Genomic DNA, 16,434 nt, shown 5'->3' on the forward strand with positions numbered 1-16,434 from the left:
CTGATCGTTTTTTTTGTTGTTGTTGAGTTGTGTTTGACCTCAATTATATCACTTACGTACGAAAAAAATATCAGAGGGCAGACTTACAGGAGCGTATTTGGCGCCCCCCTGTGGCACAGATTTGCCGCGGGATTTTCGCCGGAAGTGCAATATTGTATGTGGAAAATGTGGCGCGAGAGAGCCGATCGATGTTACGTATATACAAACTTGCACGAATAAACGCATCAAAAAAAAGAGTATTACTACAGCCATTTTTAACGAATTAAGGAATAATACAATTTAAGAAGCCACCCGCTTGCAAACTACTCTTCTATAGGAAAATATGCCCCGTAGACGACAGGTAAGAAATATCTAGGTCGCACCCCGGATAGATTAGCTTGGCTAATGTGAGGCAAAATAACAGGCAGTCGAGCTGCTAACGTGACAACTGACTATTTATTTACAGTATACATGCCGTTCTAGCTGTCGCAACCCCAAGCTAGCATTATCATTTGTCTTTAAACCAATCGGCAGCTGTAGTGATTACTTTAGTTAGGAGTAGAAAAGGCTGTCTTTTAGATGCATATCCACATTAGCACGTTAGCCCTTTCAATAGCATGTAAAGCTAGCTCTAGCACTACTATTCCAATGCTGAGAGCCCATGGCAGAGTTAAATGTTAACTACTTTCAAAGCTACTGTGAAGTTCCGGACGTGGACCGGCACTTGAGAGCATTTACGTTCTTTATGGTATAGAATAGAGAGGCCTTTTTCTTTGATTGGGGATGTTGCTAGGTCCCTGTGTTTACATTGTGCCAAGACTAAAAGCACCGTTGTATAACAAAATCACTGACCGCAGATACAATAATGGGGGGAAAATAAGATAATTTATAATACATGTAAACGATTACTGTGAAATTCCAAGACATTATTTAAATTGCTGGTTTAGTTGCATAGATGTGAGCGTCAGTATTAAGCAATGATGTTGGGTGCATAATCCGCATATAAACAGGCTTCAAAGCATATTATTATATTACCATTAACATTTTCTAGGTCTTTTAATTCCTTATTAATCACTATTTAATTTGTTGTCATCACTACGGTTGAGAAAAGTCAGAGCTTGGTGAAGACGATGAGTCTCAAACGTAGAATACAACTTATTTCTTAGCTACTCAAAACTTGGAATCGTCCCACCTTGGTTTGAATGCAACAGAACTGGTGAATAGTTATTTAAAGCAAGCTCCTCTGTGTGTGTGTTTTGGTGACAGAGGCCTGTGGCCGGGAGTGGCTCTGATGGCACCGAAGACTCTGACTCCTCCGCAGACCGCGAGCAGACCAACAGTTCAGAGAGCGACGGCACCGCAGCCAAGAGACAGCGTCTCACCAGAGCGTCCATGCGCCTTAGCCAAAGCTCCCAGGGTAAACACACATACTGAGTTGTCAATAACCCCTCCAGGTCCCCCTTCCTGTCTTCCTTTTCTTTAACGTTGTGTTTTGGTTCCGCTTACGTCAGACACCCCTGATCTCAAACCAGCTGGCGACCATGATGAATCCCCTCCCTTGACGCCGACGGGTAACGCCCCTTCGTCCGAGTCGGAGCTGGACATCTCCAGCCCCAACGCCTCGCACGACGAGAGCCAGGCCAAAGACCCGGCTGGCCGAGAGTCTGACAAGGACCTCTCGCATCGACCCAAACGCCGCCGCTGCCACGAGACCTACAACTTTAACATGAAGTGCCCCACACCGGGATGTAATTCTCTCGGTAAAGCACAAGTTTACAACCTGTGTTTTTCACCTGACCCTGATGTCAAAAACCCATTCCAAACCTTTCCCTCATTTCAAGGCATTTCATTTCTTCAGTGCATCTGTGCCGATACATGCTGTATGGATCTATAACGGTCTATTGTGTTTTCTTTTTCTCCAGGTCACCTTACAGGAAAACACGAACGCCATTTTGCAGTATCCGGATGTCCTCTTTACCATAATCTGTCTGCAGATGAGTGCAAGGTGAGTGCAAGACCAGTGACATCGCTCACAGTGTGTACTAGTGTTAATATTAAGCAATCTACCAAATGCTCGCCAAAGCAGGGAATCAAATTGATATGAAGCAGGTATAATTTATGCCTCAGGATTTTAGCCGGGAGGCGAACTCTAGCAACAAAACAAAACAATGCTACTCCTCATACTGAAATCTCATCCACACAACCATCTACGAGTCAATGCACCCCGGGAACCCCTCTCTCTATTAATCATGTCCATTCTTAGTCTGGTCCACCTCATAATGGGAAAGTCTCTGAAGAGGATATAGCTTTAACTGTGGCCACAACCCAAGCCACAAGAGGCTGCTAATGGGAAATAATCGTAATTCTTTTCTATAAGAATTAGTGCAGTGCCCATTCAAAACGTTCCTGTTCGTAACGGGTTGGTTGCTTTGGCTCTGGTGTTTTTGCTTGCAGCTTTATATAGAGCCGCTCTACCTAAGGTCCTCACACTCGATGCTGCCTTTCCTTTGGTCCTCATTAACACACCTGGCAACCGGGATGTCGATTGGATGAACTCGTTGAGAAACCAAAGGACAGAGAGACTCCCCTAGTAGTTATACAATAAAACATAATGACAAATACTGAATAACTCCTTTTCTACCCTGACCTTATTTGTCTCATGTACAAACCGTTAGTACATGAGGAACTTTTGACTTTTGACTGTCTGACGCCACAAAAAATCAATAAAAAAAACAATGCATGTTATTTCTAAAAGAATTTAATAGGCCACGGTGCACTCTACTCCACCTGCTAGCATAAATATCACTTGAATGATGAACACAATATGCTGTTCGGAGTAAGGCAGTGGATTTCAGAGACACTCGGTTAGGTAGAGCTTTAGTCATGTAAAGGGGGTTGCTTTCAAATGAACTTTCATCATGTGGCTGAGCGGGCTCCCTGGTCGTGAGCATACTCTGAGCATTCTCCTAGCATGAATGTTCTACCCCCGCTGTAAGGTGTTGTGTGTTTGTTCACACAGGTCAAAGCCATCAGTCGAGAGAAACAGGAGGAGGAGATGAAGGGACAGGACGAGGGTAATTCACGCCATGCCACGCGCCACCAGGTAGGTCCCTGCCGGCGCAGTAAGCACATTTTACTGAAAGAGTGGCTACATTAATAGTTTATGATTAAATGGTATTTGCAGTTGTCACATTAAGCTCAGACACAATGCTTTCATTATTTTGATATTGGTTCCTTGTCAGTTTTTCGCTTAAGAATTATTTTGAAATGATATCTCTAAGAGGCATGCTCCCCTTAGTACAACTAGCTTATTCCCCCCCTTGATGTTCCCTCACAGACCCCCACGTCTAAACAGAGCCGATACAAAGAGCAGGTGGCAGAGATGAGGAAGGGGAGGAACGCTGGTCTGCAGAAGGAGCAGAAGGACAAGCATGTGGTATGTGATGCCGCGCACGGCCCCACCCTCTTACACAACCGCACATTGTCAAGGTCTCCCAACAAAATGGATATTTTAACATAACCGGACAAGCACACCAAATGAAAAAGTGAGAAGGTTTGGAATATTGTATTTTTAGGCAGAGCAAATGAAATCATCAGATTAAGTTATTGACTAAACTTAACGGTTTCTGTACTCTGGATTGTCTGTATAAATTCTACCAGATGTCGTACATAAAATACATCATTTATGTCAACATCAGGATACTGCTATATATCATGATGTTTCATTATTTCACTGCATATTCAAGTTTTATGAAACCTAAGACATTCCTGCATCACAAAGCGGAGGGGGAATAAGCAGGGGTTGACACTAAGGTTTCAAAAGCACTTGCCCATCGGGCAAATACAGGTCAGGTTCAACTTGCCCGAATGGAATGTTCACTTGCCCAAATTATAATCAGAATCGTGCACGGGCCTCTTTTTGCCAGGCACCCGGCCTGGTTTTGGGGGGCGGCTCCGAAAAATCATCGTAGCTCAGACTGAAGCTGAATGTTAGCTTCCACACATGTTGTGTTTAAAAAATAACAAACTTCTCTTTGTTTACCTATTTACCGAGCGGTCACATCGTGCCATGAAGTGATTTCAGTCCACCAATGCAACCTATTAAAGCTATCGCCAAGTTATATGTAGACCTGCATGATTTGATGCAAATGTACCTAACTAAATGTCAGAGGTAGTAGCAAAGATGTATTTTTTAACTTTCAAGTTTCTTGTAGCTCTAACGGAATAATCACAATCGCGTTTCTAGTAGGGTTGTCAATAACGATACTGGATTTTCTAACTTCGACACTATTCCTGGAAAAATATCGATATTCTATACCATTTTCGATATCAGGGGAAATGTTTTTTTCAAGAAAGAACATACCCAAAGTAAATAGAGTATATCTCCACAACTGCAAGGGCGATAATGTCATCTTTGTGCCCAAATAAAGATTGTTGTGCAAGTGAAATATTCAATGGGGATAATACTTGGTTAAAGTGAATAAAGCCATGGAACACAGCATAAGTGGAAGATAACATTTCCACCTGAAATAATTATCAGTATCAGTTGGTCGTTATCAGTTGGGAGCGCTGTCTTACTATGAGACACAAATAAAGGTAGATATCTTACAATTTTGACACTTGACACCTCTATTTAAAGTTCAGGGCAAATATAATCGAATGCACCAAGCCAAACACTCGCAAATAAATATATGGCCACTAGATTGCGCTGAAGAATATGTTTTCTGACTGAAGGCAATTTACCTATTTCCTAAGAAACCTTCTCTTATTCATTGATTGAAAAAAACATGTTTAGTTGCAACATTTGGCCCAGACACTGGATAATCTGTTTATGGTGGTTTTATTCGATCAGAATCAACTTTGTGGACAAAAATCACAAAGGTGATACTTAATTTTTGGTTTTTAAAAGAAAAGGGGACGTTTTATTCTTAAGTTGTTATTTGCGAGTTTTAGTCACAGAATGATATGGTTTGGACTGATGGAATAAGTGGAGGCTCAGCTTTCATGTAATATATAGGTAGTTTGTGAGGGTCCAATTTCGTGAAAAAGATCGCTATTGTTGTGCATGTGCACAGTTATGAAACCCAAAACGTTGTTCTTGCATATGACTTTCCTTGATAATTTGCCTCAATCCAAAGTACTTCCAAACTGCACTCCTCCATCACTACTCCATTTTCCTTTTACCTAAACCGTTCGCGGAGGCGCTGCACTTGAGATGCTGGCTGTGTTGGCTAACCTTTAGTGAATCACTGCCAGAGACCGCACTGTGAGTGAGTGACAGAAGGCGGGGCTATATTCGCACTGAAGCGATGCGTGTCTGTAAAGTGTTAACTCGCTTTCCGAGAGAAGAGAAGACAGCGCGCTGATCAATTGCAAATACTTCTATTTTGTGTGATTTTGCGGAACAAAAGGTTATTCTGCAGTTTCTAAAAACATTTGAATAAATAGCTTTTATATTAACATCCACCCAAAATCCACTTGCCCATTCGGGCAACCAGAAAAAATCTCAACTTGCCTAAACATTTTTTTTACTTGCCCCGGGCAAGCGGGCAACCGTTAGTGTCATTGGCTGAATAAGTAAACTCTACTCAGACTCTATTCACCACTATTTGATTGTTGAAGAATCCGCAATGCTAAATTCTAGTCCCTGGTATCTTCATCAACCATGTTGTCCCTCAACCACTCACGGCTCATGACCTGCTACCCACAGGAACACCGACAGACCCACGGCAACACCAGGGAACCTCTGCTGGAGAACATCACCAGCGAGTACGACCTGGAGCTCTTCAGGAAGGCCCAGGCCAGGGCGTCGGAGGACCTGGTAATAGGCCAGCGCCTTTCTGAACCATTGCTGCAACTGTTCAGTCGTTGAAACGCTCACGGTGGATTCAGATACATTTCATTGATGAGCTGGTTTGGTAGACTGTAGACACCACTTGTTGAGCCCTGGTGTGCATATGGGGTCGCAGGAGTAGCTGACATAAGCTGTAGCTATTTGATGATCCATTTGAGCAAACCGTTCATTCTTTGTAGACTTCCCAAAACACCTTTTGGCAGACGGGCATTTTATTTATGTAACCCATGAGGTGAATGGCCGCAGTTGCCTACTAGGGATGCCCCAATAGGAAATATACTCACCAATACCAATAATCACGAGCTATAGACTGATACATACCACAGGTGTATTTGACTGACACCGTTGTGCTCCTCCTCTGGGCTGCTCCCCACAGGAGAAGCTCCGCATCCAGGGTCAGATCACGGAGGGCAGCAACATGATCAAGACCATCCTGTTCGGGCGCTACGAGCTGGACACCTGGTACCACTCGCCCTACCCCGAGGAGTACGCCCGGCTCGGACGCCTGTACGTCTGCGAGTTCTGCCTCAAGTACATGAAGAGCCAGACCATCCTCAGACGACACATGGTGAGACACCCCACCCCCCAGATCATCCACTACCCCCGGACACACATTTGATTCATTTATTTGGAATGATCAATGCTACAACACCATAGCATCCAAATATTAATAAAGAGCCTATTATGTCTTAAACAACAACTCAAACTCTGTGCAAGTATTTACAACCAAGTGAATCAGTAGATAAATATATATTTATATTCAGGGGTAGATGACAGCGCCTTCTCCATGTATGCACACTGCCAAGGATTGCTGACACAGAGCAGTATTTGGCTATTTGCTGATTTCTTCTTATTAAGTCCAGCAATTTGCAATCCTCTAGCACAGAGTCTACGAACATGTCCAAGGCTGCCATAAATGAGTACAACAAGTTTTGTGCTGTAACCACCTACTGTCAGAGCATGAATTAATGGCTGGTATTCAACAAAAAAAATCGGAGAAACACAGGTACATATACATGTCACACAGCAACCCACTTCCAGAATCACAATGGTTTTTAAAAGATCATCAACAACAATCTCAGCAGTATTTGGAGAGTCTCGAAGAACAGGTTCCAATGAATGTTATCATTCTAATGTGTGAACCAGTTATGTTGCATATATTTTTTTGTATGTATTGTGCTTAGTCCATATACTTAGTGTGAGGATTAGTAGTTCATTCGCTGTAATATCCGCTGCTGTAGTGTTTGTAGTGTGTAGGTCCTCTGCTCCGCCGCTTCCCTTGGTCCTCGGGATGCCCTGATTAATCGTTGACGTGTGTTCCCAGGCCAAGTGTGTGTGGAAGCATCCTCCCGGGGACGAGGTCTACAGAAAAGGCGCCATATCCGTGTTTGAGGTTGACGGCAAAAAGAACAAGGTAGGCCGCCATGTTGCCTCAGCTATGTTTGACTCCATTGACACCGTGGACCTGGGCCCTGTTGACGCATTGCCCCTGGGCCAAGGAAACCTGCCAATAGCTGTGTTTACTACTTTATTGATCTGAGAAGGATGACCTTTATACTGAGGCCTTAACGACCTAAAAATGAATAAGGATCTGTGTGGCCTAACGTGTTGGATAAATCCAAGGTGGACCTTGATGTAAATAACATAAACTGTATTCCATGGCTCATGACTTAGAGTTTTTACTCTGCTGGTACTTGCATATCATTTGGTGGGAGCCCTTTTTCACAGCTTTGTTGCATGTTGGCATCACATACCATCTGTATGTGTACATTGATCTCATTTGAAAAGGTGAACTCACTTGAAACTAATTGTAAAATGTTTTTGTGCATTTGTTGTCATTTTCTATTTGCTACCAGTTCCTCCAAATCTCTTCCCTCACTCCTAAACTCTTTGCACTCCTCCTCTTACTCCATTATCAAAATGCTGTCTTATTATTATTAACCTACTATTAATAACTGGTTGTAAACTGCTGTAACGATTTTAGTTTTTCCGTCATCCAGAATAGGGAGTGTGTTTTTACTTTGTATTCCTTTAAATAGCGCTAGTCCTGTGTTACAATTTCCGCATAGGTTCAAAGCCGTGTGTCTTCATTAGAACTTAAGTGGTTCGTGTTTCCAATAATTGCGATTCCACTGCTGCCGTACAGCCGTGCTGTAACTTCAAGCACTGCTCAAAACCTTGGCGCTCATCGCTGCGCCATCATTACTACCTTTTATATTACACGAAGAGCAAGACCGCAAGTTGAGTCTTCCAGCCCGTGTTGTTCTATCTAGGCCGTGATGCTGCTCGACGTGGAGATGCTTGGCTCGTCTGATTTGCATTGAACTTCTGTCGTAACCGTAGCACTCAGTCAAATGCTGTGGGGACTAAGCAAAGTGACTTTCAGGTCCGCTCACTGTCTATCTTTCACTTCATTTCCCCACCTCCCCTTGATTTGCCATTGGACCGCTGGATCAGAAATTATGTTGGACTCGCTGGTTGGAAGTTATGTGTTGTCCCCCGATCTACTGCCAGAACCTGTCTGCCAGTGTCTCCTGTCTGAGCTGTTCCTGGACCACAAGACCAGAGAGCCCTACTAAGTGTTAGTAAATGTGTGGTTCCCAGATCTACTGCCAGAACCTGTGTCTCCTGTCTGAGCTCTTCCTGGACCACAAGACCAGAGAGCCCTATTCAGTTTAACTGAATGATGTGTGGTTCCCCAGATCTACTGCCAGAACCTCTGTCTCCTGGCCAAGCTGTTCCTGGACCACAAGACGCTGTACTACGACGTGGAGCCCTTCCTCTTCTACGTCATGACCGAGGCAGACAACACCGGCTGCCACCTGGTCGGCTACTTCTCCAAGGTAACTAGCTCCCACATAACATGGCGCACCATGCTTGGGCGTGCATCTACATAATGGCCATTCCTAAAAGGGCCCCAAGTGTGTCTATTTATGTCCCAAGTGCGAGACAAGGCTATAACCTCCCTTCATTGAAAACAATTCATCATTCTTTCGCCGTGCAACATAGTTCCTCAAGACAGCAAAATATATTGGCGGGGCAATATTAATAAAAATGAATTGTCTTGCTATACAGGTGATTATTTTACAATGGCTTGGAGCCAGGCAGAATCAAGAACCGGAACTATCCATTTTATAATTTGTTATAATATATTAAGCATTCGTGTCACTGTAAATGGACCCAAGCCCTTATATTTATACATATTCTTTCTACATACCTTAAAGACAGACAGGAAGTTGGGTTTATTATAGAGAATGGCACGTACAACAGGACTACTGGTTCACAGTATCTCCTTTGGGATTAGCACACGAGCATGTTGAGGAAGCAAGACGCCCTGAATCAGGACCTTTTAAACTAATGATTGATTTTATGGTGGAAAAAAATGTTTGTGTTCTTTTGCTGCAGGAGAAAAACTCCTTCCTGAACTACAACGTGTCCTGCATCCTGACCATGCCGCAGTACATGAGGCAGGGCTTCGGCAAGATGCTCATTGACTTCAGTACGTGAACCTCCTCACCAGGCTCCCCCTCAGCGGGGGGGCTACGTTTCACCAAACCGTCGGGAGATGTGTGATGTGACGGTGATGCTCTCTCTCCCACAGGCTACCTGCTGTCCAAAGTGGAGGAGAAGGTAGGGTCCCCGGAGAGGCCGCTGTCGGACCTGGGCCTCATCAGCTACCGTAGTTACTGGAAGGAGGTCTTGCTCAGATACATGTGCAACTTCCAGGGCAAAGAGATCTCAATCAAGGGTAGGTCCCAGATGGAGTCAGGCCCCAGTGTGGATGAAGAACTTCATCCACACTTTCATCCATAGAATATCTAATGAAACAGGAAACGAGGCTTAACTCTGTTTCTGATTGCCTTCCCTGGCTCTGTGCCATTCTACTTTAACAGTAGGACTGCTGTCTCTAAGATTTAAGGCCACCCAACATCGTGAGAATGTATACTTCTGTCTTTTCTGTGTGTATCTATATTACAGCCTCAGTGTTTTGACTGACATTTTAAGTTTGTCCAAGTTCAACGTTTTTTAGCCACCAAATCAAATGCGCCATAACTCAACATACAAGGGTTGTTCTTTTTGTTGTGTGCTTTGCAGAGATCAGCCAGGAAACAGCTGTGAACCCAGTGGATATCGTCAGTACCCTGCAGTCCCTCCAGATGCTCAAGTACTGGAAAGGGAAGCACCTGGTGTTAAAGAGACAGGTAACGACACAAAGAAGTGGAACAGAAACGCACACTGCTCTGCCTGATTCCATCGTGTGTGTGTGTGTGTGTGTGTGTTAGGAATGCGCGATATAAACGATAAAAAAATGGCGATAGAGATTTTAGTTTTATTGCTCTATCGCGATTATGTATGTTTGACGCGATCTATCCATGACCCGCGAAATATAAAGAGCCACGAGCTGCAACCGTCTGCAACGCATCGTCCGCGACCCGCGAAATTTAGCCACGAGCTGCAACCGGCTGCAACCGGCTGCAACGCATCATCCGCGACCCGCGAAATTTAAAGACCCACGAGCTGCAACCGGCTGCAACGCATCATCCGCGACCCAGCAAAATGTAAAGAGCCATGAGCTGCAACCGGCTTCAACGCATCATCGTCATCTAAGTAAATATGGCTGAAAGCGAAACGGAGGAGCTGGTGATTGCGCTCATTTCATGTTCATTTCAAAATTGTATGCTTTCATTTTGCACTATTATGTTTTAAAAGTATCTTTGCACACACTTGGAAGATTTCTCTTTATTTAAAATAGCCATGCCTAATACTGGACGTATTTCCCTGAATCACAGTATCCGTTCCTTTATTAACAAGACACCACCAGTTTTAATTTCATTAAGAGAAGTATACGTCATTACGCAGAAGATTTTTTTCTTTGTTAAAGTCTCTGCAGCTACAACATTATGTTCTATGATTACAGTTTTGCACAATAAATGTTCTCAAAACGACATACTAAGTTTCTTTTGTTTTATACATTTAGCAGTTTGGCTTTCCTTAGAGTCTATGTAACCTGTTCTGAAATGGTTCTATTATGATTTATATATCGTGATATATATCGTTATCGCAATAGGTTGCAATGTATATCGCAATATGGATTTTAGGCCATATCGCCCATCCCTAGTGCGTGCGTGCGTGCGTGCGTGCGCCCGTGCGCGCGCGCGCATTTAGCCCAGTTTGATTTAATTGAGGATAAATACATTTTATCCTCACACTAACTCACTAATGTATTAAAGGTACAGTGAGTGAAGCTTGCTTTGTTCATGTAAAGACACCTCTCAATCACACTCTTTTTGCGCCACTTCCCAGGACCTGATAGACGAATGGAAAGCCAAGGAGACGAAGCGAGGCAATAGCAACAAAACCATCGACCCCGGCTCGTTAAAATGGACGCCGCCCAAAGGGACATGATTGGCAGCATCCTTCCCAACGGCTCCCTCTCTCTCGCCAGGCTATCGAATAAACTGAACCTGCACCAGCCACAGAGTAGCCTTCCACCACAAGCTATCAATGAAGATCAGTGGGTCTGTTTTGTTTCTCTTTGTGATTTTTAAAACCCCAGTTATTTTCAACTGTTGCTTTCTCATACGTGTAATGGATTTTTATCCTCCCTAATTTTCAGCAGCTATTTATGTTTCAAGGGCCACGTTGCTTTGCCTTATTTTGGATTAATGACGACAAACGTATTGTTAAACACTACGTTTTCGGAAGAAAAAAAATTATGTTGTCTCTGGAAATGCAGTAATTTTGGCGAAAAACATGAATGTCTTTTGTATTTTGTATTGGAGTTTGAATAGTCCTGTATGCTGGATGTCACGAATTGAAAACAAGAAATACAGTCGTTAGTTTGTCAGCATTCAGTTGCTTTTACATTTTTATTTCTTTTGAGAAGAGGGGAGGATAATTACTTTCCTTTGCATTGGTCAACAACACTGCTGTTGGTATGAACTTTAAAAGTGTAACACAGTGTGTTTTGGCAAGGATATGAAGTTTTTTGTATTTTGTCCTTTCAGTTGGTATACAATTGTACAGTTCATGTCGTGTAAGTTCATTTTTCTAGCCGTAGTGATAGTGGGGTCCGTCTGACCCGGTCCTCTCTTGCCAATCTGCCAAATAAAAGCAACAGAATAATTTTAGTAATTACGTACATAAATATGAAATAGTTTTGTTTTTTTAAATGACTTTTTGGAAAGTCAATCTGACCACTGAAGGCCAGTGTCACAAACGGAAAAGAAACCACAGTCTCAGGTGTTGGGGCTGGCAGGACACTCACCGGCTCATGGGACTCCTTGGACACAGCCGATGGCCCGCGATGCCCCCGGGAGGATTTGAGTCAAGGATTCTGCAACAAGCCAAAAAAAACTCCTTTGAACAGACCCACCACGATTCTTCAGGAAAAATTAATCGTTTTTTAAGCTTGGTTGTAGCATAGAACATCATGCATCTATCAATAAAGTTGCCTTGAGAATCGAAGCGTTGTGTGTCTTACCTCCGCTGGTGATGCTTCTCCCCATCAGGCCCACAAACATCTCTCCTTTGTTGCCTGGAAGGCCCGGAAAACAATGCGGTTTCATTGGTTTTATCATTTTACCAGTCATTTTATGAAGACTGAAACATTTTCCGAATTTTCTTTGACATTTATTATTGTTATTGAATGATACAAATTAAAGTATTACATTTCTACTTACGTCGTCTGTTCATTTGTATCGGCTGCCTTGAACCTGTGGCACAGAAATCTAACTGAGGTTTATGTAAATATGATCTTCATTGGAATATGAAAATGTATTTGATTTGCAAATATATCTAGTATTGTACTGTAATTATAAATTGGTTCTGCTCAGATAATCTATACTATCATTACCAAGGGATTAATATTACCACTGCAATGTAATCAAGCGATTGCTTTCAACTACAATTTTATAATGTTCATTTATTTACCCAAAACTAATATATTCAATTGTTACCCAATTATTTTGATATTATTGATGTACTTCATTGGTCCCATTGCCGGATGAATGAATGAATCAGTAGTAGTGGTGGTTACCTGAGCGCTTCCCCATCAGCCCGTAGAAGCGCAAAGCTTTGGATCTTTTCATCATGTCTGCCATTTTACTGACTGCAGCGCTGTCCAGGCTCTCGTCCTGCTCCAACAAATAACGGTCCATTAAATACCAAAATGGACATTTATAAAACAAGAAACAATTGAACTTTAACTGGAATTGTCATGGGAATTGAAATGTATTGTTAATTTAAGAAAAAAAAGCCATTCATTCATTTAAATTATATTCTTCTTAATTTATATTATACAAATGATCGATCCCTCAGATTGTTTTATCCTCCTGTTTCAATGTTTGATCTGGCCAATATTCAAAAGAAATGCAGGCGGAAATATATTCTTTTAAGTAAAGAAGTCAATAAAATAATAAAGTAAATAAATAAAAAGTATTTACCTGCCAGTTGTCTGGTGTCCTTGTCTCAGAATTCACATTAAAAGGAAATCCGTGGTAGATTTCCAACAATGCAAAGAACACCAGGACTGCCACCAGGGACCTCCAATTATCCATTGAAATGTTTTGTCCGTCTGAGTGTGTCTGTCTAACTATATATTGCCTATCTGTGTCTTAATTCAAATTCTATGTGGGTTTTCAAAGTATTTTCATCGAGGTCCTCATGTGAATTTGTCTTGCGTGTTCCCTCCAGTCATGTAGGATGCATCTAGCCGATGGCAGTTTCTTTTATACCTCTGGCTATCCCACCAGACCCCTCCCATCCCATTCTAGCGTGGTCAGATTATTACGCACGATAACCTACTATAACCCATGTATTACTCAAAAGAGACCATATAAATTCACTTTACTCATCAACTGCAACTTCTGCTGCAGACAAATAGCCATAAATGACCTGCACCAGACCAATTCTGTTTGAGGAATAGCAATAATATTTACAGTTGTCTCAGTCCGTCTCAACCATTTGATTAACAGCCAAGAACAATTGAGCCTCTTAATGAATGTGGCTGCTCAGGTCTTTCATGGGGCTATCTGTAAAAGCAATAAGGTGGACTCCACGGATAAGCATAGGCTGAGCCCCAGACGATGGATGGGTGTGTAAACATTTACCTGTGTCATTGTACTGATGTCATTTGTTTGCTATCGGATAAACAATTGGTCATTTCAAAGTACCACTCTTCCTAGCACACACACACACACGCACACACACACACACACACACACACCACACGCACACACACACACCACACACACACACACACACACACACACACACACACACACACACACACACACACACACACACACACACACACACACACCACACACATCCCACACATCCCACACTGACATTATTGGTTATCTCAAAGTACCTCCTAACACACACACACAGACACACACAGCGCCCAGTCCTCGTCATGGCTCGCGTCCCGCTGCTGTGAGCGTAGTCCTTTTTGATACGGGTGTGGAGGACAGGACCGCAGCACCACCGCCTGTCTTTGAACAAGCCTTTGAGCAGCCCGCCAGGCGCCTGCAACTTGCAGTGAGGTCAGGGCTTCACAGCTTAGCCAATTGACTCGATTGAACTGCACAAACATACTTAAGGACAGGGCCATGCCCCTGGGTTAGGGCAGAAGCATTGCTTTGGATCATTTCCGTTACAATGTCAAGGGAAATTGAAGTGAAAAAGATCACTAGGTATAATAGTATTAGATATTATTTTGTAGTACATCGTGTGTGTGTGTGTGTGCGTTTGTGTGTGTGTACGTGTGGGTGTGTGTTTGTGTGTGTGTGTGTGTGTGTGTGTGTGTGTGTGTGTGTGTGTGTGTGTGTGTGTGTGTGTGTGTGTGTGTGTGTGTGTGTGCGAAAAGATCAAGCAAAAGTACAAATACATGCTGTTATTCTTTTTATATCTCATACCGATGATGCAGTTCTGCAGATATGATGTCAATGCATTTGCTATCGGGGTTGAATGGGTGAGAGAAGATGATACTTTAATGGAAAAACATGAAAAGTTATTATTTACAAAACTTAGTTGATCACAAGCACGATTTAATTAGCATGGCCTCATTCCGAATCCTTAGGTTGGTGTTCCATTAAACGTATGGGCAGTTTGACCAAAGTTCAACAGACCCCTTCTGCGGGCAATTATGCCCTCGTAGAAATGTGTCTATGATCCTTACCCAGCAATTTAAATGCTCTGTTTATATTAAAAGATTACCCCCCCTAAAACACTCTAGCTTTAGAAGATTCTCGAGAGGCAATTACTCGTCAATCGCTGTGTGTTAAGGACCCCCCTCTTGAAATCAGGGGCGAACACACATCCACATGCTTTGATCCCCAATGCAGGTGCTTCCAAGAGCAAGGGAAGCTTGCGACCAATTTGTTTTTAGCCATGAAAAGCAATTACCCCCCCCTAACAGCTACTCTGGTGTTCCGAGCGCAGCCTGCCCCACTGCTGATGTGGAGAGGCAGGAGAACACACAACTGGGTTTTGCATATGAAAAGGATCAGCTACAAAGCCTCCCCCCCTCACCACCACCACCACCATCACCCCCCTGTAATGACAGCAGCATCATCTGTGTATCCATGTTACGCATGTGGGTGGCTGCGGTGGTGGTCCTTTTACAGAAATACATGCGTTCCACGCTCGGTGATTCACCGCACGTGTTGATTGTTTTTATTGTGGTTGGTCATCCATTGGAGCTTCAAAGATGGGGCTGAGCTGTTCTGATGTGTCCAGGTACCCATATCAGCGGGCATGGAGCTTTCAGTTCATGGGTTTATGAAGGCATAGATTATGGCCGAGGGGTCGGCGTCTTCAGGTGAAAGGACTTGACTGTTCCCCAACATACTATTGAAGCAATCTCCTCACCAAATGACTAATACTTTGTCATATTGAGTCATTAAGCAGACGCTTCTATCCAGAGTCACATTCAGTCGTTGATTTTGTCATTGTTATGAGAAGTAGATGGAGGATAAGACGTTTTCTTCAATGATCCCTACTAGTTGACCTTATTAGGGGATTAATCCTGGAACCTTTGTCGGTCTAGTGCGTACCGGTGGGATATAGTCTAGTGTATCAGGTGCATCGCGAGGAATCCTTGACCGCTGCCTCTGAAAGCAGCCAATCAGTCGTCTTCTATGGGTAGATTCCACTATGGAGGTCTAAATGAGTGTGTGTGGAACCTTTGTCGGTCTAGTGCGTACCGGTGGGATATAGTCTAGTGTATCAGGTGCATCGCGAGGAATCCTTGACCGCTGCCTCTGAAAGCAGCCAATCAGTCGTCTTCTATGGGTAGATTCCACTATGGAGGTCTAAATGAGTGTGTGAGTGTCCTTGTTCCTCGCTTCAGGTCTCTCGACTCTGGTCTCTCTACTCAGGGTGTGCTTTCCGCCTCTCTATACCTTTTCCCACATGAGTACCCATTTCTCTGACCATGTCGTGATGTGGGCGAGCTCAGAAATTGAGGCAAATCTAGAAATTGGCAATTTCCTCAGAGGCAATTTCTATTCTCATAGATGTGGGGACTGGATGTTCCCATTGTGAGTGGCTCTTTTGATATGTTGACCGGAATGGAGTCTCCACTTGATGCACCA

General features: G+C 43.3%; 1 protein-coding gene and 1 long non-coding RNA gene across 2 annotated transcripts; one reads left to right on the forward strand and one right to left on the reverse strand.

Moving 5' to 3' along the window:
* Positions 1–114: 114 nt before the first annotated feature.
* Positions 115–12,511, forward strand: kat7b (K(lysine) acetyltransferase 7b). The gene is made up of 14 exons (XM_030339366.1): positions 115–340; positions 1,246–1,396; positions 1,491–1,739; positions 1,902–1,984; positions 2,999–3,082; positions 3,317–3,415; positions 5,690–5,800; positions 6,210–6,401; positions 7,158–7,247; positions 8,536–8,676; positions 9,239–9,332; positions 9,435–9,581; positions 9,929–10,035; positions 11,138–12,511. Exons 1-14 carry the CDS (start codon positions 323–325, stop codon positions 11,237–11,239), a joined length of 1,668 nt encoding a protein of 555 aa, XP_030195226.1. The 5' UTR covers positions 115–322; the 3' UTR covers positions 11,240–12,511.
* Position 12,512: 1 nt separating this feature from the next.
* LOC115530674 (uncharacterized) lies at positions 12,513–13,522 on the reverse strand. Its single transcript, XR_003973761.1, has 3 exons — positions 13,279–13,522; positions 12,873–12,969; positions 12,513–12,549 (listed from the first exon to the last, which is right to left on the reverse strand). It is a non-coding gene; the product is annotated as an uncharacterized LOC115530674 (long non-coding RNA).
* Positions 13,523–16,434: the final 2,912 nt, after the last annotated feature.

The sequence above is a fragment of the Gadus morhua genome, chromosome 18 (assembly GCF_902167405.1).
Source record: "Gadus morhua chromosome 18, gadMor3.0, whole genome shotgun sequence".
Classification (NCBI taxonomy): Eukaryota; Metazoa; Chordata; class Actinopteri; order Gadiformes; family Gadidae; genus Gadus; species Gadus morhua.